The sequence below is a fragment of the Muscardinus avellanarius genome (genome assembly GCF_963383645.1).
Source record: "Muscardinus avellanarius genome assembly, chromosome: 1".
Classification (NCBI taxonomy): domain Eukaryota; kingdom Metazoa; phylum Chordata; class Mammalia; order Rodentia; family Gliridae; genus Muscardinus; species Muscardinus avellanarius.
The window spans coordinates 96,252,402-96,279,255 of NC_137786.1; the positions used below are offsets into that span (position 1 = coordinate 96,252,402).

Genomic DNA, 26,854 nt, shown 5'->3' on the forward strand with positions numbered 1-26,854 from the left:
GCCTCCTCTCTATCAACAGGACTTTGGATATTCATCCCCATTGACTCTCCTCCCCAGATAATTTGCTGCTACTTTGGCTACTTTTTTCATATTTCCAAATTTCTTTCCCAGTTTCTTCAGATTTCCATGCATTTTGACAGTTTGCTCGAATGACTGGATTTTTCTTGGTAGATGTCAGTCTTTTGATTGCCCCCTCTTCCCTTTGTTAAACTGACCAGTAATCTGTGAGTATAATTCTTATGTGAGTATAATCTTATAATCTCCTATCTCACCCCACCATTACAAACGAAGAATATTCATAACAGGCTGGAATTTTTCCTGAAATGCCTTTCTTTATACTTATGTTATACAAATATATATTAGTATTTAAATTTTTCGTGGCTGAAGAGTATTCCATTTGACCCATTTCCTACTTTCTAACAAATGTTTTTCTTCTTTTTTCTTCCTATCTTTTCTTTTGCCTTCTTGTTATTTCCTGGTGATGGATATCTGGAGTTTTTTTTTTTTTAACATGATGCAGATAGTTATATTTTTAAGCCATACTGTGAGCTTTTTGGGGTATGGGACAGACTACTGCTTATAATGTCACCTTGTATATTCAGAGACAAGGACGTATCTTAGGCATATCTGTCTTCCCAGCATGTGGCATTATGCCTGACACAGTGGGTGTTCACTAAAGAATTATTGTTGCATTCCAGAAATGAGGGCCATTTGACAAATATATGAGTATACTTGGAATCAAGGATATAGGGTGAACAGGTTGTCTTTGTTTTCATAAGCTGAGGTATTATTTTGTACAAGAAGAATTGTGCTGTGGAGATTGCAGTCCTCTTAATGTGTAAGGATCAATTAAAAACAGAATGTCACACAGCTTAAAAGCAGTCTGAGTGACTGATGGTATGGTTACTTGGGGAATGTTCATGTTTGTGGGTTATTGAGTCTATGAGCTTATTTTTCTGTAGATGATATTTCTCATTTAGAATTGTCTAGTAGTGTTGAGTTGGAATAATCTTTTATAGGTGTATGCTTTTGACCCTTGTGAGTAAATCAAGTCAGTTATACTTAAATATAAAATTTCATACCTGAATATAATATGCTGTTGTACTGAGTGATTCCAGAGATTCAAAGGTCTTTTAAGACTGAGTTTGGGGTAATAGAAAATATAACCCAAAATATTTTGATCCATCTTTTGTATGGTTGTACAAAGTTTTTAGATGTGGAGAAGACTGCTGTAAATTGTTGTTTTAATCATGCCAGCTGTTCATGCTTTCTGTGATCCTTCTTAGAAAAGTGGAAAGTGAAGAGTGTCATGGCCTGCCCTCTTGGGCTGCCACATAATTTTTTAAAGAAAAGAATATGTTGGAGCCCGGAGTGGTGGCACATGGTTGTAATCCCAGCATTCGAGAGGCTGAGACTGGAGGATAGTGGTTCACAGACAGCCTCAGCTACTTAATGAAGCCCTCCGCAACTTACTGAAGACCCTGTTTCAAATTAAAAGAATAAAATAAATAGGGCAGGGGGTGTAGCTCGGAGGTCAAATTCCTCTGGGTTCTATCCCCAGACCGGAAAAAAAAAAGTGTGCCTCAGCAGATCTATATTAGTGTTTCATATAGTTGCCTATTTCTTTCTTTCTTTTTTTTTTTTTATTATAGGGCCAGATCTCAATGTTACAAGAAAAAATAGATCATTTGGAGCGTTTGCTAGCAGAGAATAATGATATCATCTTAAATATTAGAGACTCGGTCATCAATTTGAGTGAGTCTGTGGAGGATGATCCGAAAAGATCACAAGGCAGTTTCAGCCAGGGTCCTGGCTCACATCTTCTACCATCACAGTTGTCCCTTCAGGTTGACCCTGAGGACTGTGTATTTGCTTCAGAAATGGAAAGTCAGCAATCAGATGTACAGGTAATGTAGACATTCATTAATAACCATGGGGCTGTTTTGTTTTGTGTTTAGGTTTGTTCTGCTGTCCTTACTTGGTAAGTTGTTTAGCTCTGGACTCCAGTTTCTCTTTACAAGGTGACCCGATTAGTCATATCCTTACGATCTTTTTTTACTGATAAAATTCTGTTAATTTTGCATTTCAGTTTTCTTTTGAATATGGTTCGGCATATGCTTTCTCATTCTGGTTTTCTGTAATGGTTGAAAACCATTTGAAATTTAATTTTGCCAGAGATTTTCTTACATTCCTTTGGAGAACATGAGAAAAACCCAGTGGTCACTATTTCTGTTGTCATACGACACAGGGTTAGATATTTAACAGAGTGTCTTTTCTGTTGGTGATAGGTGGAGCTGTGCTTTTCAGGGTGGAAGCCACTGTCCATATGTGGCTGCAGAGCACTTTGATTTGAGATGTGCTCTAAATGTGTAATGTAAACACAAAGTATTTCAGATTTAGCATGTAAAAAAATCTCAGTTATTTATCAATTCATGTTCATAATCTTTCCCATTTATTTGGCTAAATAAAATATACCATTAAAATAATTTATTGTTTCCTTTTACTAGAAAATTAAAATCACATAATTGAATTGCATTACATTTCACTTGGAGAGTGCTGTTCTAGAGGAGAGGGTATGGACTTGAAAACCAGAGTCAGAAAGGCATTCAAGATAAGCCCTCAGTGTGTCACTAATCTTGGCCCTGCTCTGCAGATGAGCAGAGGACTATGTTTAACTTTGTGTATTTGACCAGAAACTAGAACTTTGGGGAAGGACCCCAGAGGTGAATATTTTAAAGTTGGACAAAGTTAGTTGGCCTTTAGCGTGGCTTTATTACTTTTCTTTAAGAATATACTTTTATTGGCGCATTATAGTCTCACATTATACTTACTGTACATCTTGTTGATAGTGATGCACATGCTGGTTTCAGACTGACATTTTCCACTAATTCCTGGAGGCACAGAGCATGATAAGATCTTGAGGCCATGGCTCACAGGCAGAGCTGGAAGCAGGGGACAATGGAGCTGGCCAGGCCTTGTACCTGTGTCTTCACTGGAGCCAGATTCACACAGCATCAGAAGCCTGTGCTTTGCACGATACCTGTTTCTGTGAGGCTTGGCCTCATTTTGTTGTTTATCGAGTACTGGTTAACTACCTGGCCTTGTCCACCATGCTAAGGGAAAAGCACCCTCTGCTTCCGTATGTGTGATCTAAATCTAGGCTGGATAAAAGAGCTTATAAAGCAGCAGTGAATGCAGGCAGAGTGAGAGCGAGGCAGGAGGGTACTCGGAGAACTGCAGGGCCCAAGAGAGGGCAGAGACTGCTAAGGCTTCCTCCTGTCTAGCCGATTCATGAAGATTTGTTAGCTTATCCTGGAAGAATTTTAAAAAATGTATTAAAGGTACAATCTCCACAGCAGGAAATATGTTGCTGCCTTAAATGCTTTCTAATCATTTGATGTAATTTTTTTGGTATCTAAAAAATTTTGTGGCTTGTTTACATATTAAGATGTCATTTTTGCAGACTAATAAATTTAAGTTTAGTTAATTTTTATAAATGATTGTGTTCTTTGTCACATTTAGTGTTATGGTGAACACAAAGAATAGAAGTAAAATTTTAGGGTTTTTTTTTTTTTTTTTTGAGGGGCCAATGTTTTTCCCTCTGTGTCCAAGTCAATTATTAACTAAAAGGAACACTGTCCCAGAAAGGTAGAGAACAATTTTGTCTTTTGAGATGGAGTATGTTTCCCAAGGCTGACCTCCAATTCTTGGCTAAAGGAATCGGGTAGCCTGGCTGTAAAAACCATTTGAATACATAAAAACTAAATCTTTTAAAAAAATTTCCTCCATTTTTAAGTGATTGTGTGTGGTTGACTCACTCTGTTACAATTTATTTTTAGAATAAAAAAGATAAACATGACATATGCTAGGTAGAAATTTAATTAGTAGATGCATTATCATTCAGGTATATAATTTAAAAATATGAGATTAATTATAAAATAAAGACAACACAAAGTAAAAAATTATTTTCAGTACTGTATTTGCTAATACTCAAATACTTGTTATAATAAAATTTCATGAGAAACTTTTTTGTTTGTTCCTATAACTTTTATTAAATTGCATTGAAAGTAAAGTAGGGAAAAAAACCCTAAGAAATTATTTTAGAAGCAGATTGAGGAGGGGAGGGGATTATTTATCAGGATAGTTATTACAGCATAACAAGCGTTTCATGCCTTTGAATAATAATTAAATGTTTTCTGCCTTGAATTTTTTAATTTCTACAAAAATAATTTTATTTTGTAAAATATGTATAGTATAGTAATGAGTAATTTTGAGCAAATATTTATAACATTAAGTGTAAATTAATAATGCTTACATTTTAATTTTTTATATTTTTAGATGTTGGATGTTTATGATCTACTTCCTTTTAATAATCCAGATGGCGGAGTTTGGAAGCAAGGATTTGACATTAAGTATGCACCTAATGAATGGGACGATGAGCCCCTTAAAGTCTTTGTGGTGCCTCATTCCCATAATGACCCAGGTAAAATTTGCACTTCAGAAAAAGCTAGTGGTTATCAAGCTCCTTTAGGTCTAGAGTCCTTTAATGAGAATTTGTTAGAGCTTCTGACATGTTTGAGATATTATTCTCTGGCTTTTAATGTAATATATTTCTTTTATATATTTTTTGTTACATTGTTTTGTGTGTCATTCAAAGATGGTATTTGTGCAGTATGAATTAGTGGTAAACATAAGAAGTGCTTAGCTTTGGGGGTGAAAGTTGTACACATTTAAGGATACCAGTAGTTCACTTTAGTTATTTTTGGTAAAATATTACATGGTAGAATTATTTTTTATCTGTAAACTGTTTTTAAAAGGGTGCTCAGGAGGAAGTTTGAATTTTTAGCACTGGAGAAAGCAATGTGAAGAGGTTTAGGAACCTTAGTGGTCATGGGCATCAGTCAGGCAGACATAGGTATCAATCCTCATCGTATCTATCATTTTTAGATGACTTTAGACTCGTTAATACCTCTGAGACTAAGTTTTTAACTCTTGGTACAATCAAGATAATAGTGTCTTCTTCATAGGCTGAAATGTAAAGGAACTGTGGACGGCACAAAAGTAGCTGTCATCATGATCATTATTATTTTGCATGAAGACTTTTATTTATTGGGGCAAGAGATCTTTTTCCTTCAAGATGGGACAGATCATTACAAGTGTGGTGGGAAATGATTTGATGTATATCTTTGTTGGTGTGAGTACACAGCACAAAGTTAAATGCCCAGTGAGTTTAGTTGTAGCGTTTTATTGGAATATATTTCTGAAGACTTCTTTTACAAGACTTTATTATGCTTCTATTTGTTACCTTCCCCCAAATCTCAATTTGTCTTTATTGTCAGAGCACCATTGTTCACACATTACTTTGAGTTTTTTTTTTCTTGACAGCCAACATGCATCTACCTTCTACTTAGAGTCTTTCCACTAGATCAACATGTGCTTCTTTTTCTATAATATAAACTGCAACTTTAGGTCAGTATGCATGGCCTTAGCCTACTTTTCCCTTTTTAAATTTTAAAGCAATTTACTATTGTTGCCCCTACCATTCTTAATTTCTACCAGTCTCATGTATTGTTTTATAACATGGGCACTTAACTGTAATAATAAAATGTGTGGCTTACCAGGCAGAGTGCCAAACGTTTTATAAGCATCTTAGGCATACAGTAACCTTTCAAAGTTTGTGCCATTATTCATGGTAAAGGTGTTATCAGCTTGCCAAGGTTATACAGGTAGTAAGGGACACCACATTGCTTCCTTGCAGTTTACATGGGTGTCCACTAGAGTAAACACACGTGGCAGAGAACATGTGTCTCCTATTAAACTCTGGTCTCATTGCCTGGCCCAGTTCTGGGCATATAGTTTTTAAAATGTAAGCCACATCTGACGTGTCTTCCTACCCCTTCACTACCTGCTCATGCTGTACATACCGCCCTCACTTGGGCACATACAAAGATGTAGATATTTGTAGCACTTTTCCTTGGTCTGCTCTCCAGAATGTAAGCTCAGTAAGGTTGGGACTTTGCCTTATTAACTGCTGTGTGTGGAATGCAGAGGATAGAAACTGGCAAAGAGCACTGTGCCTTATGATTTAGTTAAGCCAGGAACTAATGGTGCAATTCTCCAGACCAGAGTGAAACATGTGACTTGTTCCTTGACCTGTTTTCTTTTTGATGCCTACTTATTTCTGTTTTAAAAAAATTATACTTAAGATGTAGTATGTATAGCAGATAATTAAAGTTCTTTGAGGGCAGGCATTACCCTTCTCCTTTAGATTTATGGTTTGTTTGTTTGCAGTATGGTTCCTGCTGTAGTTAGTATGTGGTTTTATGAGAAGACATCCCTAACTCTCTTTGACTGCAGTAAATGAATCTGTCTGTTGGTTTCCTAGCAACCACAGTTGAATCTTTTTGTCTTAGTAAAAGATGTTAATGACCCTTCCCCTCAAGCCCTTTTCCACTTGAGTTAAAAATAATGGTCAGAAATAGACCTTTTAAAACAAAAGTGATTTTTGCCATCAAGCAAATCATAGAGAAAAGAACCAGCTGACTTTTAAAAATAATTCACTATACCTTGACAAAAACAGGATATTGATAAAATAGATTATTTTGAAATATGAAAATAACTCATTCAGGGAAAAGAGAAAATTATTTGTATGTACATTTCAAGTTAAAAACAGACTATAATGGGACATCTTTATATAATATTCTTAAATGAATGGTGCAATTAGGCAATTTACTTTCTAAATGAGATTTATAGATATTTGTTTGCATTTTCTTCAGCAACAATTTAAAACAAGCTTAAGCTTGGGTAGTTTGTTTCATCAATGGATTTGTGTTAGGGCTAGAAATGTGTGTGTGTGTGTGTGTGTGTGTGTGTGTGTGTGTGTGTGTGTGTAATACTAGGAATTGAACTCAGGGACATTCTACCTCCAAGCTACACCCCCAGCCCTACATCCTTATTCCTATTTTATTTTTATTTGAAACAGGGTCTCACTAGGTTGAGCCTCAACTACTTGCTGAGGCTGTCCTCAAACCTGCAATCCTCTTGCCTCAGCCTCCTAAGTACTAGGATTACAGGAGTGTGCCACTATGCCTGACTTGAAAAAATTTTTTAAAAAGATTTTTGTATTTATTCCTCTGACCTAATAAAATAAAGTTGCTGTGTTTAGATAGATAATGTTTTGTAAGAAAAGGTAAATTTCAAGATGTTTGTATCTTAATATAATTCTTAATTATGTCATCTTCCAGTCTGTAAGAACAGATTATAACTGTCATACAATATTTAAATAGTTCACATGAGTTAAAAATCAGAAAGGAATTATTAGGAAAGTGCTGATAACTTCGTACTGTCATGCTTTTAAAAAAGTTTTGAATCATAGACCATGAAATTAAATGCTAGTTGATTGATACATGTTCATGTTGTATTTAATAAGCTGAATAAAATACAGTTATAGCACCTTTGTATCTACAATCTTAATTCTTCCAACTAGTTAAATTGCTGAAATTTTTAGTTAATTTTTCTTCAAAGAAATCTGTGTGTAGAGAAAAGATAAAGGTACACTAAATGGAAGTTTGAACATCATATCGGTAGTTAAGCAATTTGTAAAATGAACATTAGGAAATAATCCCTTCTGTGATATGACTTTAAAATAGTAAGAAGACCTAGTTCTACAAGTTATACTGGAAAATAATTTTCTTTGTGCATTTGCAGTTCTTTTGAAGAATGTTTTTATTGACTCGAGTGAGAGGGATTTTTTGGGTTTTTTAATAAACTAAGTATAAAGACTTAGTATTATATAATAATATGAAAAGAATTTATGAATCCTCATACTCAAAAAGTTTACAGTACAGAATAAAAACCTGAGGAAATCATGGTGTGGTAATGTTTTCAAAATTTCTGTTCAAATATAAAGTACAGTGTTTGAAAATTCTGGTCAGCCATACTTTAATTTAATATCCACTTAGGTGAAAGATAGTTGAGACAGAAGTCTGGTTGCCAAAGAAAGGTACTCATAGGAATGATCCCATCAGTAGGGGGAAAGTTTTGTCTGCGTACAGTTTAAGGAGTTACACTCTTAGGTTTAGCTACGAAGGAAAGAGTGAATTATTTGGTTTTGACAGTGTTTAGAAATTTGCGTTTCTGGAGCCCACACTGTATGAGGAAGAACTGGTAAACTAAACCTTATGTAGCAGGTGGGGCAGTGAGGCTGACATGGGATGTAGTGATTTGTTCCAGTGTCTGTCAATTATTAATTCTGGGACGCTGGTGAATTTGAAGCTCATGTTTGCATGGTTGCAAAATCCATGCTTATTTACCATACTGTTGCTTAAGATATTTACATACTCAGATAATTCTTTTCTTTTTGCTTTATGGGCATTTGCCAACTTAGCACATTTATCTAGACCTTGGATTGTTAATACTTGTCAGATTTAGCAAATAAAAATACAGGATACTCAGTTAAACTTGGATTTTCCAATAAACAATGCATAGTTATTTAGTACATGGATATACTGACTCCAAATATCACGAGACATACTTACACTAAATGTTTCATATGAAATTCAAATTTAACTTGGCATCTTGTATTTCATCTGACAACCTGAATTGTTAAGAGAGTGATAGCATTTAAGAACCAAGTAATCACATGGCTGGCTAGAATTCTCCTTTTAAGAGATACCTAGAATTTGTGAATTGAGGGTCCTGATGATTTGGGCTTTTGCTAGACTATTGCTTGAGGAACACTTTATTCAGTGGCTCTGAGAGTCATCATTAAACATATCTTTATTCCCTCATTCAGTGGCCTCTGTCTTGCAAGCCTGGGTACTTCAGAGCTCACCAGTTCATTGGTCATGGGGAATTTACCATGTTCCATGTCCTTTTATAGAGATTTTACATATATTAAATTCACCACTTCTCATAGCAACTTGATAACAGAGGCCTGTTATTGCCCTTGTTTCATAGATATGAAAAGAGCCTCGAGATAGGCAAAACTGGGTTTGAACTCAACCTAGCCTTCTTGGCTCTAGAACCAGGACTCTGATCTTTAGTAAAATAAAGCTGCTTTGCTTGAAACCACAGGCAGAGCATCTAGAAGGAAAGTTTTAAATATTGCCATGCCAGACATCATCTGTTCTAGTATCACGAATCATACCGATGACTTTATCTTGCATATTATTTTCTCTTCTTTTCTTTTGACTTTTATATTCTTATTAAAATGATGTCTCAAAATACTACCTTAGTACATGATGGTGAATGGTTTTCCTCATTGCTACATTTTTTACAGGTAAGTGATTTAGAAGCAGTGTTTTCCGTGCTTGTTAAAATTTTCTTTTATTTTCCAGCCGTTTTTTTAAATGAGTTCTTTAAAAACTTTGGGTATTTGCCCAGCATGTCTGACCATAGGATTAAATAGCCCTTCACATGCCCTAAGAGTAGCTCATCAAAGGAAGTTACTTTTTCTTTTCCTTCTTACAATGTCTCTCATGCTATATATACTTTTCATTGTTTCAAGCAACAAAGCTCTGTGTGGGGCAGGCGTATTAGGCCTGCAGCATCCTCAGTTGGTGTTAATAGATGCTCGCAGATGGGAACCTTAATAAGGACGGGGGCTAGCATTAGCATAGATTTAGAAATTATTATGGAGGCTGATCTCACAGTTGCAGGGATCAGATATCAAGGTATGCATGTCTTTTAAAGGGCACTTAGTAAGGCAACAGAATAAGGACTCACAGTTAGACATTATACAACTGTAGGCTGAACCAAATCTCAGTTGTCCTGTCCTAATGGTAATACAAATAGGCTCTTGTGGTGTGGGGTAAAATTTCCAATGACAGAACCTCCCGTGGATTTAAAAAGTGCTGTATCTCAACTTAATGGAAGTGAAACTGATATGCTTAGAAAGGTATTAGTTGACACTGAGTCACCTGGTAAAATAGGCTTGCTTCATTTGGAAACCTGAGTTAAGAAAGCACTTAGAGGAATCAGCAGGTTCAGAGGTTTCTAAAGATTTACAGGTTTTTGGTAGCATCACCTTCATCTTTGGCTCTCCTCATCTCTCTTGGAAACTTTAGTGGATTACTAAATTCACTTCATTTCACCTCGTTGGCCTCTTATTTCCCTGGTCTGTTTCTACTGCAATTCATAACCTTTTTTAAAGCAGAATTATTGCAATGGTCTCACTTCCCATTTCTCTGCTTCTGTTTTACCGTTTTAGTGTACTCTTTACCAACATTTTTGAAAGCACATCTGAAAACCTTAAGTTCTTTTAAAAGACTTTAATCTCATCAGGTGTGGTTGTGCACGCTTGTAATCCCAGCATTCGGGAGGCTGAGACAAGAGAATCGCAGTTCTCGGCCAGCCTCAGCTACTTAGTGAGGCCCTTTGGCACATCTGAAAACCTTAAGTTCTTTTAAAAGACTTTAATCTCATCAGGTGTGGTTGTGCACGCTTGTAATCCCAGCATTCGGGAGGCTGAGACAAGAGAATCGCAGTTCTCGACCAGCCTCAGCTACTTAGTGAGGCCCTTTGGCACATCTGAAAACCTTAAGTTCTTTTAAAAGACTTTAATCTCATCAGGTGTGGTTGTGCACTCTTGTAATCCCAGCATTCGGGAGGCTGAGACAAGAGAATCGCAGTTCTCGGCCAGCCTCAGCTACTTAGTGAGGCCCTTTGCAACACAGTAAGACCCTGTTTTTATATAAAGACTAAAAATCCGGAGAGAGGAAAGGGCTAGGGTTGTAGCTCGGAGGTAGAATGCCCCTGAGTTCCATCCCCAGTACCGCCACCACCACCACAACAACAACAAAAAAAAAAAAAAGAAAGAAAAAGACTTTAATCTCTGTCCCCCACTTCTGTTTTTATTACTCACCCGATTTTCTCCATGTATTCCCGCAGTGCAGCTGTACCCAACTGCCTGCTGCACCCTCAGGTTTATACATCCTTCAAGGCTTGTGTCTTTTCTATATGCTTCTCCTCTGTCCGGATGATAACTCATCAAGCCTGTCATCTTTTCTGTTGTTCTGGGAGGACTTTGCCTTTCATTTATTGCCATCGCATTTGTTCATATTCCCACTATAGAATCTGTTTTCACCTGGCTCTGCTTTATAACTTTGCCCTTACTAGATACTCAATATGTGGTATTTGAATGAGTAAACTAGAATGTTAATTAAAACTCCATCACAGTTTATCAGAGGGGAAAACAAGCCTAACTTAGAAGAGAAACCTTGGAATAAAAATTAATCAGCAGCCTATTGAGTAATAGTAATACCAGTTAGGATTATATGTTGCCCCTTATGTATAAAACTGATTGTTATAGTCAAATGGGGATAGAAGAAACCTGTTGATCATTTGTTGTTAGAGAATAGCTTAATTACTAAAATAAGGAAGCATTCTATTTATTTGTGAGCCTGTTTGTATTTTTAAATTTGAGAATACTTTCACTTTGAAATGGAAATAGCTCAAATTCAGGTTTGACATTTAATTAATTAATTAATTTATTTATTTTGGTGGTACTGGGGATGGAACCCTTCTACCTCCGGGCTACACTCCCAGGTGTATTTTATATATTTTTAAATTTGGAAACAGGGTCTCTTAAGCCAGTGAAGGCTGGCTTCAAACCTGCGCGATCTTCCTGTCTCCGCCTCCCAAGTGTGGGGATTACAAGCTTGCGCCACCACGCCTGGCTGGTTCGATATTTTAAATGTTTATTATCAATATGTTACTTATCTGAATATAATTATCTTTTACTTATATTTTTTTGTGCTTTCCCAGAAGTTGGCCTCTCACTATTGAATGTTAATTCATGTTTTCATTTAAAAAACAGTTATTGTAGCAGCTAAAACCATAAGAGTATAACAGTGCTTATTTGGGGAGGGTGCATTCTTAGATGTTTTAAATCATTTACCAAGTACATATTTACTGAGCTTTTGTTTGTGTAGATTTGTATCAGGTGCTAGATCTGTGAGAATTAGATTGTAGCGTGTACCAGGCCTACTTCCAAAATTTGTAGGATCTGGGCCAAAAGTGCAAAGAGACCAACAAATGCTGTGTCTCAATATATAAAAGTTAAAAATAGATTAGTTAGTAAAATAGATTAGTTAGTAAAAATAGATTAGTTAGTAAAATAGATTAATTAGTAAAAATAGATTTGTTAGTAAAAATAGATTAGTTAGTAATAGATTGCTTGATAGAAAAAGATCCTCCCCTTCTGCCTGGAGAAATAGAAAAACACCTTGGTGATCTAGAAGACCAAGTGTGGGTTCAGACTGTTAGGCTTACAATTTCCCACTGGAATGCTGGAATGCAGTGGTATATATGGGAATAGCCAGCTGGGGAACAGTCCAGTTCCCAAAACTTTCTTTCCAGATCTGGCCTTGCCCCAGACCAGGAGGAGCTTTGCTTGTAGACACCACTGTGCAATATGCACTTCAAACCGCAGCCTCTTGGGCACTGCTGAGGTAGGGAGGTTCTCACTTGCAGGTTGGAGTGTCTTGATGAGGAAGTACTTACACAGTGGCCTTGGTAGACTGAAGCAGCCAGCTTTGGTCCTTTGGACACAGATTCCCAGACCCTGATACTCAGGATGGCAGGGGAGGCTGAAGGTCATGGGCAAGTTCTTCCCCCTGTGAATTTATCCTATGGAAAGAGGTATGGTCAGAGGAAGAATGGAGAGATCCTTCTGAAGCCCAGGGTTCAGGGCTAGAGACCTCTTGCTCAGGTGCTCAGGGTGGTTGTGTGAATTACTGCAGAACAAAGATCAGTGTTCATAAAGAGGATCACATCTCCCCAACCTTCCAAGCTACAAAGGAGAGTTCAAATGTTAAAACACAAATTGGAGTTGCCAAGTAATTTCTGTGCTTATTTGTTCATATATGTTGAAAATAGGCAAAGTTTCCACTTTATTAGTTTTTTATTTTAGAAATTAAATTTAAAAATAAAATAATGGTATTTAATATGGATTTATTCCTGCTTTATAGAACTTTTTTTTTGGGGGGGGTGGTACTGGGGATGGAACCCAGGGGCCTTCTACCTCCGGGCTACACTCCCAGACCTATTTTATATTTTACTTGGAAACAGGGTCTCTTAAGCCAGCTGAGGCTGGCTTTGAACCTGCTTGATCTCAGCCTCCCAAACGCCGGGATTACAAGCGTGCGCCACCACGCCTGGCTTTTATAGAACTTCTAATCATTCACTCATTATTTTAAGATATTTCCCGACTTATTTAAAATAACTGTTATCACTTTTATATGTAGTAGATTGTTAGAGTGAAAAAGAATAAATTGAAAGGTATTCTTAGGGCTGTTCTAGCCCTGGTTCAATTTCCAAGTGTATTCAAGGGAAAGAAAGAAGCTCTGAATTGACCATTTAAGTAAATCAGCTTGCAACTCAGTGTTTGAAGATTATTAAATCTAGAGTAGGAATATAATTTTATGTCATAAGAATTTAGTCTATACAACTCTTCATGAAATACTATCTTTCTGATTGGTCTTAGGTCAATATACAATTGTAGTTTTTACAGTAATTTAGAAAAAGAAAAACCCAATTCAGTGCAAAAGGGAATACTTGATTACTCTATTGTATAAGAGTAATAAAACCTAATTTACTGTTATATTACTCAATATCAAAAGCTGCAAGAGGCTATCTTTCAGTTCATTCTTCATTAATTGTGCTATATTGCAGTGGTATTAGTATCTATTATATATGAGTTTTATGGGAGGCTTTTAAGTTGACATCTCTGAGCTTATATTTTAGCTCATGTTTATCTTTGACATATTTTCTGCATTATTGTTGAAGGGCAAATGAACTGTTGAAGGCAAAAGGATTAATAAGTCACTGGTTTCTCTATGAAAACTCTTGTGATAAACTGCTCTTTGAAATCATCTTAGGTCATAACAAATTGTAGCTGTTGAAAATAAAGTTCTACTCTAAAAATGTCCCTTTTCTTACTGATAGTTATAAAGGCTAGTCGTTCTAAATCTACTTTTTTTGCTAGTGTGCTGGAATTTTTCTATTAATTTTAGAGGCATTCCACTGTTCAAAGTTCTTTAGTTTGACTAATAGCAAAATGACAGGGATTAGTTTTGACTTTGGGTAAAATCTAGGTAAGAGTATATGTGATGTCTTAAAGATGGTAATTCTAGTAAAGTCATTTAGTTAACTTACACGGTTCTTGTTGCACACATATATGAATATGCTATATAAATTGATAACATGGTGTGTAAATATATACATTTGAGTTCAGCTTAATTTTATAGTATGTAGATAGATATAGAATATTAAATATTATGATAGTACTAGATAAAAACAAATTCTCTCCCTACTGCAATCTCTTCAATCTCTTTATTTTCTGGAGAGCAACAACACTAATTTTTTCTATGGCTGTAAAATTGGTTTGCAGTAGATACTCTAACAAAGTATCATAGACTGTGTGGTGACCTAAATAATTGACATTCATTTTCTCACAGTTCTGGAGGATAGATGCTCAAGATCAAAGTGTCAGCAAGATTGGTTTCTATCGAGGGCCCCTCTTTCTTGGCTTTAGATGGCTGTCTTCTCCCTCTGTCTTCTCATGCTTTTTCTTTTGTGTGTATCTGTGTCCTGTCTCCTCATTTTTTTTTTTTTTTTTTTTTTTGGCGGGTCTGGGGATACAACCCAGGGACATTTGACCTCTGAGCTACACTTCCTGCCCTGTTTTTTATTCTTTATTTTTGAAACGGGGTCTCACTAAGTAGCTGAGGCTGTTCTTGAACCACAGTACTCCTCCTGTCTCAGCCTCCTGAATGCTGGGATTACAAGCGTGCGCCACCACTCCTGGCCTGTCTCCTCCAGTTGTAGAATTAGGGCCCACCTTCATGACCTTATTTTACCTTAATTGTCTCTTTAAAGACTCACTTTCCAAATATAGTCACATTCTGAGATAGTAGTTAGGACTTGAGTGTGATGGGCAAAGAGTGAATTTTTTTTTTTTTTTTGGTTGTACTGGTGTTCCTGGAAGCCCTTCTACCTCTGGGCTACACTCCCAGACCTATTTTATACTTTTTTATTTTTGGAAACTGGGTCTCTTAAGCCAGCACGGCTGGCTTTGAACCTACAGGATCCTCCTGTCTTCACCTCCCAAGTGTAGAGATTACAAGCGTGCATCACCACGCCTGGCACCAAAGAGTGAATTTTATGCAGACTAAAATTGTGGGCCAACTAAGATTTGGGGCAGTTTGTTTAAATATTTTAATTGTATAGTTTTAAAATTTAAGTGTTGGAAATACCTTTTTGTATTTTCCCTTTACTTGATTTAATTGCACAGATGAGCAAAGGATAGTTAAAGACTGATGATGATGATAAGGATAATAATAACAGCTAATATTTGTCAGGGTGTTCTATCACATACTCAGTTCTCAGTATTTGACATTTTTTAAACTCAAAGGAGTTTAGTATCTCCATTTAAGGGTAGTTTGGATTTTTTTTTTCTTTTCTGTGGGAATACAGATGTGGGTCCTGGCGCAGGGCTCTGAAACAAGATGGAATTCTTTGCAGACCTCTATTTCTAGAGATATTTTACTAATGGTACAGACTTTTAATTAAACATGGAAAAGTTTAATTATCCAGGAAGTATTCTTTGGTGACAAAACCAGCTTTAAAGTGCCCCAGATCAAAAAGTTCCTATAGAGAATTATTTTACACTATTCATATTTGACTCATAGCATCTGACCTTTCATATTGTAGGTGCCCAGTAAATAATTATAGAGTGATGAGTTAAAGAAAGAAGGATAAATACAGTCACAGCTGCAGTGCCCTTTTCAAAAGCACATATTCAGCTGTTAAAGCAGTTGTATTATCGTCTCTGCCCTAGCAGGTTTTTATTTTTAAATATTTTTTTCACCAGCAAATACAATATACAGTGAATGTTCACTTATTCATAGACAGACAAACTTGCATCCCTTATACAACTTTAGTTTTCTCACATGTTTGTTTGGAATTTGTTGAGCCCAGATTTATAGAAACCCTTCATCCTATAAGGTTTTATAGATAGGGACAAGTGATTTGGGGGGGGGGCATTCTCTGTCTATCACCAGTAGGTGAAATTTGTGGCTATGTTTTGCCTAGATCATTTTAATAGTCTGTCTGATGAGACTATGTTTCAACCTGTGGGACTTGTTAAAAATGTTTCTTAGCTGGGCATGGTGGCACATGCCTGTTAATCCTATTATTTGAGAGGCTAAGAGAGTAAGATGGCAGGTTTACCTTTTTTCAAAATTAAAAATAAAATAGGGCTGAGGGTGTAGTTCAGAGGTAGAGCTCCCTGGGTTTAATTCCCAGTATCACACACAAAATGTTTCTTAAAGTAAAATTACTAATATTTTTAGTCAAAATTTCTAGGATATTTGAGAAATAATAGAAAAATCAGAGAACCAAGATGTTAATACATATAAGTTCTCTTTGAAAAAACTGTACATAGATGTACACTTTGGTGTGTGATTAGTGTTCTTTTGTGCTTCCAAAAGTTTGGATAATAAACAGCCTTTGGGAACAAATGCCTATTTGGGGGCAGAATTCTACTTCTTAGTATTCATGTTGTTGCTGTAATTACCTTAGTGCTTTGCTGCTAGCTATTAGGTTTAGTTCATACTTGTTATTTTCCTTGTCTGAATTTGGCTTATTTAATGGGTGGGAAGTTTCAGATGTGGCATTAAGAACATACAATTTTGATCTCATATTATGGAAATAGTACTGCCAACTTGTTAGCACTGTTTAGATTTTTAAGATTAAAAAAAATTCCTTGAACTAGAGATAAGTAATTGAATTAGTTGTTAAGTATAAATGACTGCTTTTTGGCCTTGGGTCATAGTTCTTATTTTGCTCACTTCTCTAATGAATTTTTGTGCAGTTTTTCAGAGTATTTTAGTTGCTTTATTGTTAGTGGCTATTTGAGTGTCATGTCAACATAAATGGTATTTTATTAACTGAAAACACTTGTTAAATTTTTAAACATTTTTATATGAACAAAACGTCTAAGGGTATCCAAAAGTAATACAATGGAATGTGATGGAGTTGAAATCAGCCATGTGAATCAGACCTTTGTGGTATATTTGTGTCTTGATTTAGGTTGGTTGAAGACTTTCAATGACTACTTTAGAGAAAACACTCAGTATATTTTTAATAACATGGTCATAAAGCTGGAAGAAGACTCAAAGAGGAAATTTATGTGGTCTGAAATCTCTTACCTTTCAAAATGGTGGGATATTATAGATAATGAGAAGAAGGAAGCTGTTAAAAGGTTTGTTTTAAAACTTTTTTTTGAAATCTAATAGTAAAGGCTAATTATATAGTGAAACAGTTTTGAATTGTTAGAAGTGAATTTTTAGCTTAATATCTGAGTCTTAAAATATTTCTTTATATCCTTTCTCAATGATTTTGATTCATCTCTGAAAAAATGAATTGAAACTTTTCCCATTGAAATTATTATGTTCAAAGTTTGTCTTAATCTGGAATTGCTAGGTCAGAGGATCTTAATATTTTATAGGGTTTTTGTTTGTTTAGCATATTATGAGAGTGATCCCTGGAAAGGTTGCTTCATTGTATTTTTTCAGTCTTCAATGTAGAAACATACCAAGTTCTCTGCCTACTGGCCAACAAAATAATTTTTGCAAACCTTGGCCAGTTTGATGGATAAAAGATATTTTAATTTGCATCTGATTACTAACAATAACCCATATTTTCTCATACATGTAAAATTTATTTTACTTATTTGACTATGTTTCTTTTCTTACTCATTTGCACCAAATCTATTAATACTGCTTTCACTGTTATAGTTAGAAAGATCTCCCTAAATCTACAGTTTAGGTAAATGGTCCTTTATTTTCCTCCCTAGTGTCATTTTTTACCATTTACTTTTTTAAATCCCTAAGTTTATTATTTTTTAAAATATGGCGCAGCAGGAGGTTTTCTGATCACCAATTACCTCAGGATTTAAGAATTGTTATAAGCTGGGCGTGGTGGTACACACTTGTAATCCTAACACTTGGGAGGCTAAGATAGGAGGATCAAGGTTCACAGCCAGCCTTAGATACTTAGTGAGGCCCTCTGCAAATTAGTGAGACCCTGTGCCTAAATAAAAAAAATAAATAAAAATAGGGCTGGAGATGCAGTTCAGAGGTAAAATGCCCCTGGGCTCAACCCCCAGCACAACCCCCCCCCCCCAGAAATATGTTACTCTGAATTGATTTTGTTAATTTACTGAACATCACTCATATAACACTTTCTGTATTTGTCACTGTTCTAAGTACTTTGCAATTTACAGCTAGTAATACTCTGAACAATTCTGTGAATTAGGTACAGTCATTATTCTGATTTTACAGATCAGGACACAGACCAAATCGGGCAGTGCTGGTATTCCATCTTGCCTGGGCTGTCCACCTCCAAAGACGCCCTTGCACGCTGTGCTGCCTCTCCAAAAGAGCTTTATAATTAAGTCCTTCCTACCCCATCATAAAGAAGCTTGAATTTCAATGGAAATTGTCATAAACATTTAAAGATAGTTCACTGAGAATTGATTTCTCTCATACTCATTGGAGAATGTATGCTCTGGTGTACTGGGGTGAACTGAGCAGCCACTGGCCAAAGGGACCAGCCACTCTTCTACTCCAGATATGTGCCGCCACAGCATAGTCCTCCAGTTACTCAGATAAGCTGGACTTTCAGCTTTTTAAGTTGAAATGCTAGCAGTTCCTTTAGATGAACGTACGAAGCTGTGCACAGGCACGCACACACATACACGCGATGCAGAGCCACCATAGCATTTCTGAATCCTTATCAGATCTAGCTGCTTATTGGCTTGCAGTCTTTTAAAAATTAACTGTTTTTAAACCATGTGGCAACCCCCCGCCCCAGGTAATTCTCTGACTTACGTTTAAGATTTTAAAAACACATTTCTGTTTGTGTGAATCTAACATTACTCCTTGTGAACAAATATTTCATATTTTCTTAAGAATATTAACTTTATATTTACTGAGATTGTTTAGTTTTTTTTTTTTTTTTTTTGGTGGTACTGGGGTTCCTGGAAGCCCTTCTACCTCCCGGCTACACTCCCAGACTTATCTAATACTTTTTTATTTGGAAACAGGGTCTCTTAAGCCAGCGAGGCTGGCTCCGAAGCTGCGCGATCCTCCTGTCTCCACCTCCCAAGCGCGGGGATTATAAGCGTGCACCACCACGCCCAGTGTTTGTTTAGATTTTTAAGAATGTATTCCAGCTGTAGTTATTTTTGCTTTTTTTATTACATTTTTTCTGATTTTTTTCCTTTGTCTTCATTAGACTAGCTAAACTTTTACTCTTGTTGGTTTTCACCCACCTGACACCTTTCAGAATCTATATTTTACTGTTTTTTACCATTTACTTTTCTGCTTTCATCTTTCCTAATTCTTCCCATCTGCTCTTGTTAATATGCGATGGGCCAGTTTGTTCATTATTATTAGACATGTGCCTCCATCTGTGTGCCTTTTAGCACTGTTCTACATTTTACATTCTTATATGTAATTTTCCCATCATTGTATTTTCCCTAAATATTCTGTAATTTTACTTATTGCTTTTTCTTTGACTTGAGTTTTTCAGAAAAATAATTTTAACTTGTAAGTGTAGTTTTTTTTTTTTTTTTTTTTTGTGTGTGTGTGTATGTGTGTGTGTTACTGGAGTTCCGGGAAACCCTTCTACTTCTGAGCTACACTCCCAGACCTATTTTATACTTTTTATTTGGAAACAGGGTCTTATAAGCCAGTGCAGCTGGCTTTGAACCAGCGCGATCCTCCTGTCTCTGCCTCCCAAACGTAGGGATTACAAGCGTATGCCACCACACCCGGCATAAGTGTAGTTTTTTTAATTGTACTTTATTAAAAACTGGCTTTTAATATCTTATGATCAGAGATGAATTACATATTCTTTATTCTTTGGAATTTTTATGAGTTTTTCTTTGTGACTTAATAAGTGACCAGCCAGGTGTGGTGTAACATGCCTGTAATCCTAGTACTTGGGAGGATGAGACAGGATTATTGCACGTTTGAGGCCAGCCTTAGCAAATTAGCAAGACCCTGAGGAGCTTAGTGATAACATGCTTCAAAATTTAAAAAAATAAAAAGAGTTGGGGATATATCTCGGAGATAGAATGTCCCTGGATTCAATCCTTAGTAATAAATAAATAAGCAAATAACCAGTGTTGATGGACTTCCTACTGTTACTTGGAGAGGAGGCATTTGCAAAATTACTGTTCCGATAACAGACCACTTGGTTATACAAAATGATGCAGTAAAACTAGAGGTTATGGACAAATTGGATGAGGGCACAACACTCAAAAACTTTTATTAGTGACATGCACACACAAAAGAAAGGACCCCCCAAAACAAACCTAGTTAAGATGCTATTCCAGTTTTATCTGTGTTAAATTGGTTAAGAAATGCATAAACGCTACAATGAGTATGTCAGTTCACCTTGAAAAAGATGTGCCTTTATTTGCCCATGTAAGTGGGAGTCAGGCAGGTAGGCAGAGAGTTGCAGCGAAATCGTGCGTTTGTTTTATGAAATAGGATGGGAAGTGTGAAGCAGGTGTGGACTGTGACTAGTGATGGGCTGAGGGAGCTGGTGGGTGTTGATCTGTGCACATGTATTCCTGCAGGAATTCCTCCTTCAGCTGGGTGTACTTATCTGCCTTCATCAAGTGTTCTCAGGGACAATGTAGAATTTCCCCTGATCTAATCAATCACTTTTGGAACACATTTCAGTTTTTAAAACAAGTTCTGTAGCAGAACTGACTATACTTAATTTTTTTTGTGACTATTGTCATGTCCTTTTACTGATTTATTTATTTTTGGTCATACTGAGGATTGAATCCAGGGGTGTTTTACCTCCAATGTATACTTATGGCCTGTTGTATTTTTTGTTTTTTTAAACAGGATCTCCCTAGGTTGCTGAGTGTCTCACTAAGTTGCTGAGTTTAGGGTATTGACCTGGAGATCATTCTATCTCAGCCTCCCAAGTACTGTGATTATAGGTGCACACCACCATGCCTAGCTCCTTTTATTCTTAATTTATTTTCCTTCCTTTTTTTTTTTTTGCCTGATATGTTTGCATATTTTTTAGCTTGCTTGCTCATTCATTCATTCATCTAATACTTCCTGAACATTGACTTTGGGGCAGGGATTGCAAAGTTCTGTGCCTTCCCAGGCTAGTGTTCTTTTTAGTCACCTAAGTTCTATCTGTCCCCATTAACAAGTAACAGTATATTTTCCTTTTAATAACTAATGTTCCTATCACTGTCAATCTTGTTTTATTCATTTGTTCTGCATAACTACTAGCCTAATCTGTGCTGTTCAGGGTAGCTAATTTGGAGTGATAGTTTGAAAAGGCTGGGCATGGGAACCAAACTGCCTAGGTTCAAATTCTAGCAACTCCTAGTTGCTCTAATTTTGGTCAAATTACTCAATTTCTTTGTGCTTCGGTGTTGTTTGGTTTTGTTTTTGGTACTGGTGATTGAGCCCAAGGACATTCTACTTCCAACCTATACTCCTAGCCCTATTCTTTATTTTCTTTATTTTGAAACAGAGTCTTCCTAAGATCCTCTTGTCTCAGCTTCCCAAGTACTGGGATTACAAGTGTGCTGCTACCATGCCCAGTATGCTTCAGTTCTTTTTTTTTTTTTTTTTTTTGTCAAATGGATAATTTTGCTCTCTCTCTGTGTGTGTGTGTGTGTGTGTGTGTGTGTGTGTGTGTGTGTGTGTGTGTGTTATTGGGGATTTGACCCAGGGCCTTGAACTAGGTAAGGCTAGGTAAGTGCTCTACCATTCAGCTATATACCCATCCTATTTTATTCGTCCTGCCCTCCCTCCATTTCTTCCTTCCTTGCCCTGACCTTTCCTTTCCTTTTCTTTTCTTTGATAGTGGGGATTGAACCCAGTAGCATTCTGCCTCTGTATTACCCCCCCATCTCCCCAGTCCCCCCCTTTTTTGTTGTTTTGAAACAGTCTCACTAATTTGCTGAAGCAAGCCTTGAACCTTGTAATCCTTCTGTGTCAGCCTTTCAGGTATTCTGAGATTATAGGTATATGCCATCTGGCCTAGTTTAATTTGGTTTTCATAAGGATTGAATTAATACAAATAAAATGCTTAGTGCATGCCTGGCACATGGTGACATATTTTAAAATTATCAGTAAATATTAGTGCCTTATTATTTTTAACTTTTATTTTCCACTTGGAATATTTTTCTTGGGTAACGTGGATTTTTTAGTTCTGAAGTCATTTCAAGAGTTTTCATTTTTTAAATAGAATTGGTTACAAAGTTTATGTTTATTTTGTCTTTAAAAATCCTCCTTAAAGCCGGGCGTGGTAGTGCACACTTGTAATACCTGCGCTTGGGAGGCGGAGACAGGAGGATCGTGCAGGTTTGAAGCCAGCCACCCTGGCTTAGGAGACCCTGTTTCCAAATATTAAAAAAAAAGTATAAAATAGGTCTGGGAGTGTAGCCTGGAGGTAGAAGGGCTCCCAGGAACCCCAGTACCAAAAAAAAAAAAAATCCTCCTTATATAAAGCTCCATTGAAGATAACTTTTTTAACCCTGTGCTCAAATGTTTTTAATATTAAAAATATTTATCCATGAAATTTTAAATTGTCACAAATTTTATAGCTAGGTATATGTACTTTCTAAGTTTTGCAAGTATCAGTTTATATATTTCTTCAACATATGTTTTCTGCACATTCTAGTTGACCAACTGCTTTTATTTGTTTTAGTTTCAGTTGTTTGGTTTTGGAGTCTAGCCTCTCTTGTGCAGACACAGTTTTATTTCAGTTTCTTGATTATCAATTTGCTGTGTTTTGGAAGATTATTTTGAAGGATTTTCTCTCCTGCCTCTGATTCAGTACTTTGTGGTATTGCAACTTTATTTTTGCTCAAGATTTGTTAAAATTTTCTTTCTCCCTTCTAGCTATAATCATTTACTTTTATTCATTTATCATAAGTTATCTGTAAAACTACGACTATAACAGTTGTTTTTCTTAACTACTTGAACAAAACATTCTTAGTTACCTAAATGTAGACAACATCTATAAGTTTGGGGAAAAACTTATCAGGACTTAGATTTGCTCTTATTGTTTAAACTTCTTAGCTTGTACTAAATGGTATTACCAGAAGAATTTTTTTTAACAACTGATGTAATGCTTATGCAAATGGCTTGTTTTTCCCTTTTTGAAGATGAACTGTAGATTAAATGTCTGTACCTAAGTTTGCAAGCTAGGGGTTGCAGAGCAGAACCTGTTAATTCCAGCAGAGTTCTATCTATGCTTTCATTTTCCCTGAAGAATACCAATTGATCGTGGGAACTTAAGAGAAACAACACAAGTGATCCTTGTAATCTATTCCAGCAATGACTTGTTTGATTCCCCTTCCCCCCCGTGGCAGCAGTATTTAGCTTTATAAGCCTTTAAAAATTAAAATCCTAGTTAACTAAAGAGAGATCCATGCAAACAGTATCCAGCTTTTCTGTTTTATGTATGCTACCCCAAATAATTTAATCAGTTGTAAGTCATGGTACCTGCTTGTAACATATATCCCAGGAATTTAAAAGAACTTCCTTTGATTAAGTAATCACATTTTCTGTCTACGCTTGCTTATTTTACATTATAAGCATCATATTTGGGCATTTTTTGCTAAATGAAGTTAAATACCACATAATGTTTATAATACATCAACATGTGAACCCATGTTCAGAGTAGAGCAGCTAAAACATTACCGTTAGCATTTCCTTTAACCAGCACCCAGCATTTTACTTTTCTCTTGTTCCTCTCTGGGCTGTAACACATTGGAGTAATTTTTACATTTTATTTGCTCCTGATTTTGAGGCCAGTGTATGATGCAGAAATACCCCAAGTGGTTGGAGTTTTGCACACTGTCATGTTCACCATCTTCTCCATGTAGACTTTTTGGTGTGAAATAAGTTCTGGATGTACAACATGGGGGAGGTGCCGTCAGTTGGTGTAGACTTTGCATCTTCACCCAGTCACTGGCTTTCATTTCTTTTCCATCTGATCTGTAAGCATCCTCTTAGTCTTTCTAACTAGGTAGGCATTTAAGTGAAATTTTTACCCTGTCCTCAACTACCTTTGCTTATTGGGATCAGGAAAATATTTGCTATTACTTTCTTTAGTAATAAGAATACAAGCTTATATACATTTTGGATTTTCCTAGAAAAATGGGTTATTATGTGCTTATACAGATTAATTTATTATACATACAGGTCAGGTTGGTATGGTAGTGAACCAGAGGCTACTGTGAACGTTAGCAATGAGAAGTTAGCATGTCTTGTGGTGAGTCTATGCAGATTTGGATTGAATCTATAGCGTAATGACACTTACATTTTATCTGAGGGATCATTGAGTACACCAGGGTCCAAAATGGCTTTAGTCCTCTGAGTTACTCTGGGGGCTCACTTGCAAGGTGCCCTGCTTTCTCACCTGTAGGCACTACTCCTCTTTTTCTCTTTTGTTGCGCTTGCTTGTCCACACTACTATTTTATATTATTTTATTTATTTTTATATACATTTATTTATTTATTTTCAGAAAAAAATTTATCCTAACATGGAACATGAACCCTAAACACCCAAAACAATCTCGAAAAAGAACAAAGCTAGAAGATGTACATTTTCTGATTTCAAACCTAATAAAGCTACAATAATAGAAACAGTGTAGTACTGCTATAAAGGTAGATATATAAAGCAGTGGAGTAAAATAAAAAGCCTAGTGTTTTCTGGCTAGAAAATGCGCTGATTTTGTGGCAGTAGAGATTGAGTGTTAACAGGACTCATAGTCGCTCCTTTTCTTGGTCGCCATCTTCCCAGAAGTCCCACACTACTATTTTAATCACTCACTATTCTGGCTACTTCCAGATCTAAAGCTTCAATCTAGACTCTTTTCTTCTTCCCTGGGTAATGGTACTGACAAGAGTTAACATGAATGCTTACTGTGCTCTAAGCACTCATGTATTTATTCAGTCAATTCCCTAGCATCCCATCCAACTCACTTTACTGTTGGGAAAACTGAAGCAGAAGAGTTAAGTAACATTTCTCCTGTCGCCCAGCTAATAAGTATGGCTGTCAATTCTGTCTCATTGGTGTCTCTGGGCCCCGTCGCCTCATTTTCATCCCCATTGCTGCTGTTGCACTGCTGTGCAGACCACCAGATGATCTCTCTGTTTCCAGCTGTGCCACATTGCATGTCCTCCATTTCACCAACAGTTAGGTTTCTCACATTCGAGCCTGACCGTGTAACTCACTGTGTTAAAGTGCTTCCATGATACTTTAGAGTCAAAATGTGCAGAACAGTTCTTTTCCTAATACAGACTGGCTTTTTCTCTGATTCCTCCCTACTTTTCTTCCTTCCTCGTTCTACTCTTAAGCATACTGAGCCACCCCCTGGGTACCCTCGTACACGTGCTTTTTTATGCTGCTATGGAATTTTTGTGTGTTCCACCTCCCCCTTTTATGCACTGGATGATTTCAGTCCTACTCATTTCCCAAGACTCAGCTGAAATATTACCTCATCTCCCCTTGTTTGCTCTACCAGTCAGTCAACAAGTATGTATTGTGTTAGGCTCCAAGGATATAGGAGGTGAGCAAGATTGAGCTGGCTTCAGCACTCAGGGAAGAGCAGGCAGGACCTGTAATTGAATACAGAATTACAATGGCATGTTTTCTTCCGTAGATAGAGCAAGAAGGGGGTTTTGGAAGCAAGTGGTTCCAAGGTGCAACCTGAAGAATGATTAGATGAAGATGGTCAAGGAGGAGGGGTGTTGAAGGGCAGGATAGGCTTTCCAAGTGATATGAAGAGGATTGTGATTATGAGCCAGGAAATAGCGGGGACACTACATGCTCAAGTATCTGAAAGAAATTTATTAGGCGATAGGAGCAGTATGACAGGTGTGCTTGCAGAGGTTGAGTGATATATGGCTTTTGAAGGTACTGATTCAAGCCCCTTTTAGAAAGAAGAAATACCCATTACAACAAAGGTTGGCAAGAATGTGTGGCAGCTGGACTCATTGCTGGTGGGATCGAAATGGGATGAATTCCTGAACAGCCTCCAGAGAATCATCCAAACTTAAAACCTGAACCTTGAGATTGAGGAGCTTGACCCTAGAAATCTTAACCCAAGAGGAATGAAAGCATGTTCACAAAAGGCGTATTATGAACGTTCTCATAGCCGACTTAAAAACAGTAACTTCAAACTGGAAACAGATCACATGTCCAGCAGCAAAATGATAGGTTAAAATTACGGCATGCTAATACAAAGAAATACACTACAAAGGAATATTGCACAGCAGTGAAAGCAAGAAATGGCTGAAATACACAGTATGTGAATGAATTGCACAGACATACTAAGCAAAAGAATCCAGATGCGGAACAGTAGATGCGGCGTGATTCTGTTTTAGGAAGTCTGACAATAAACTGAGCAGAATGAATCAGAATGACAGAATTATTCTTTTTGGAGGAGGCAGTGGGTAGGCACAAATCAGAAAAGGGCATGAGGAAACTCTGAGTTTGTGGAAATTATGTATTTGTTAGCGATTATAGTCAAAATTTATAAGACTGAACATAACATGTATCATGTGTTATACCTCAATTTAAATAATTTTAAGAAATATAATACGGCCATGACTGTAAGGGTATATCTTAATATGGAAAGACGTTCATGGTCAATTGTGCCTACTCTAACCCTTATTGCATGTATAGCCATGTATTAGAATGAGTTTTAAAAATTTATTCTTCTTATAGAAAATTAACTTTTTATAAGTTTTAACTTCACACAATACATTTTTCAAGTTATTTTAAGCAT

The 26,854-nt window shown here is 36.5% G+C and overlaps 1 protein-coding gene across 1 annotated transcript in view; it reads left to right on the forward strand.

Moving 5' to 3' along the window:
• Positions 1-26,854, forward strand: part of MAN2A1 (mannosidase alpha class 2A member 1) — a gene marked incomplete at both ends in the record, with an annotated part of 172,795 nt that overhangs the window by 25,068 nt on the left and 120,873 nt on the right. Inside the window, 3 exons of the mRNA XM_080697892.1 lie at positions 1,653-1,907; positions 4,339-4,483; positions 17,095-17,266. Of these exons, the coding sequence (XP_080554018.1) occupies positions 1,653-1,907; positions 4,339-4,483; positions 17,095-17,266 (572 nt within the window). The remainder of the gene's footprint in view (positions 1-1,652; positions 1,908-4,338; positions 4,484-17,094; positions 17,267-26,854) is intronic.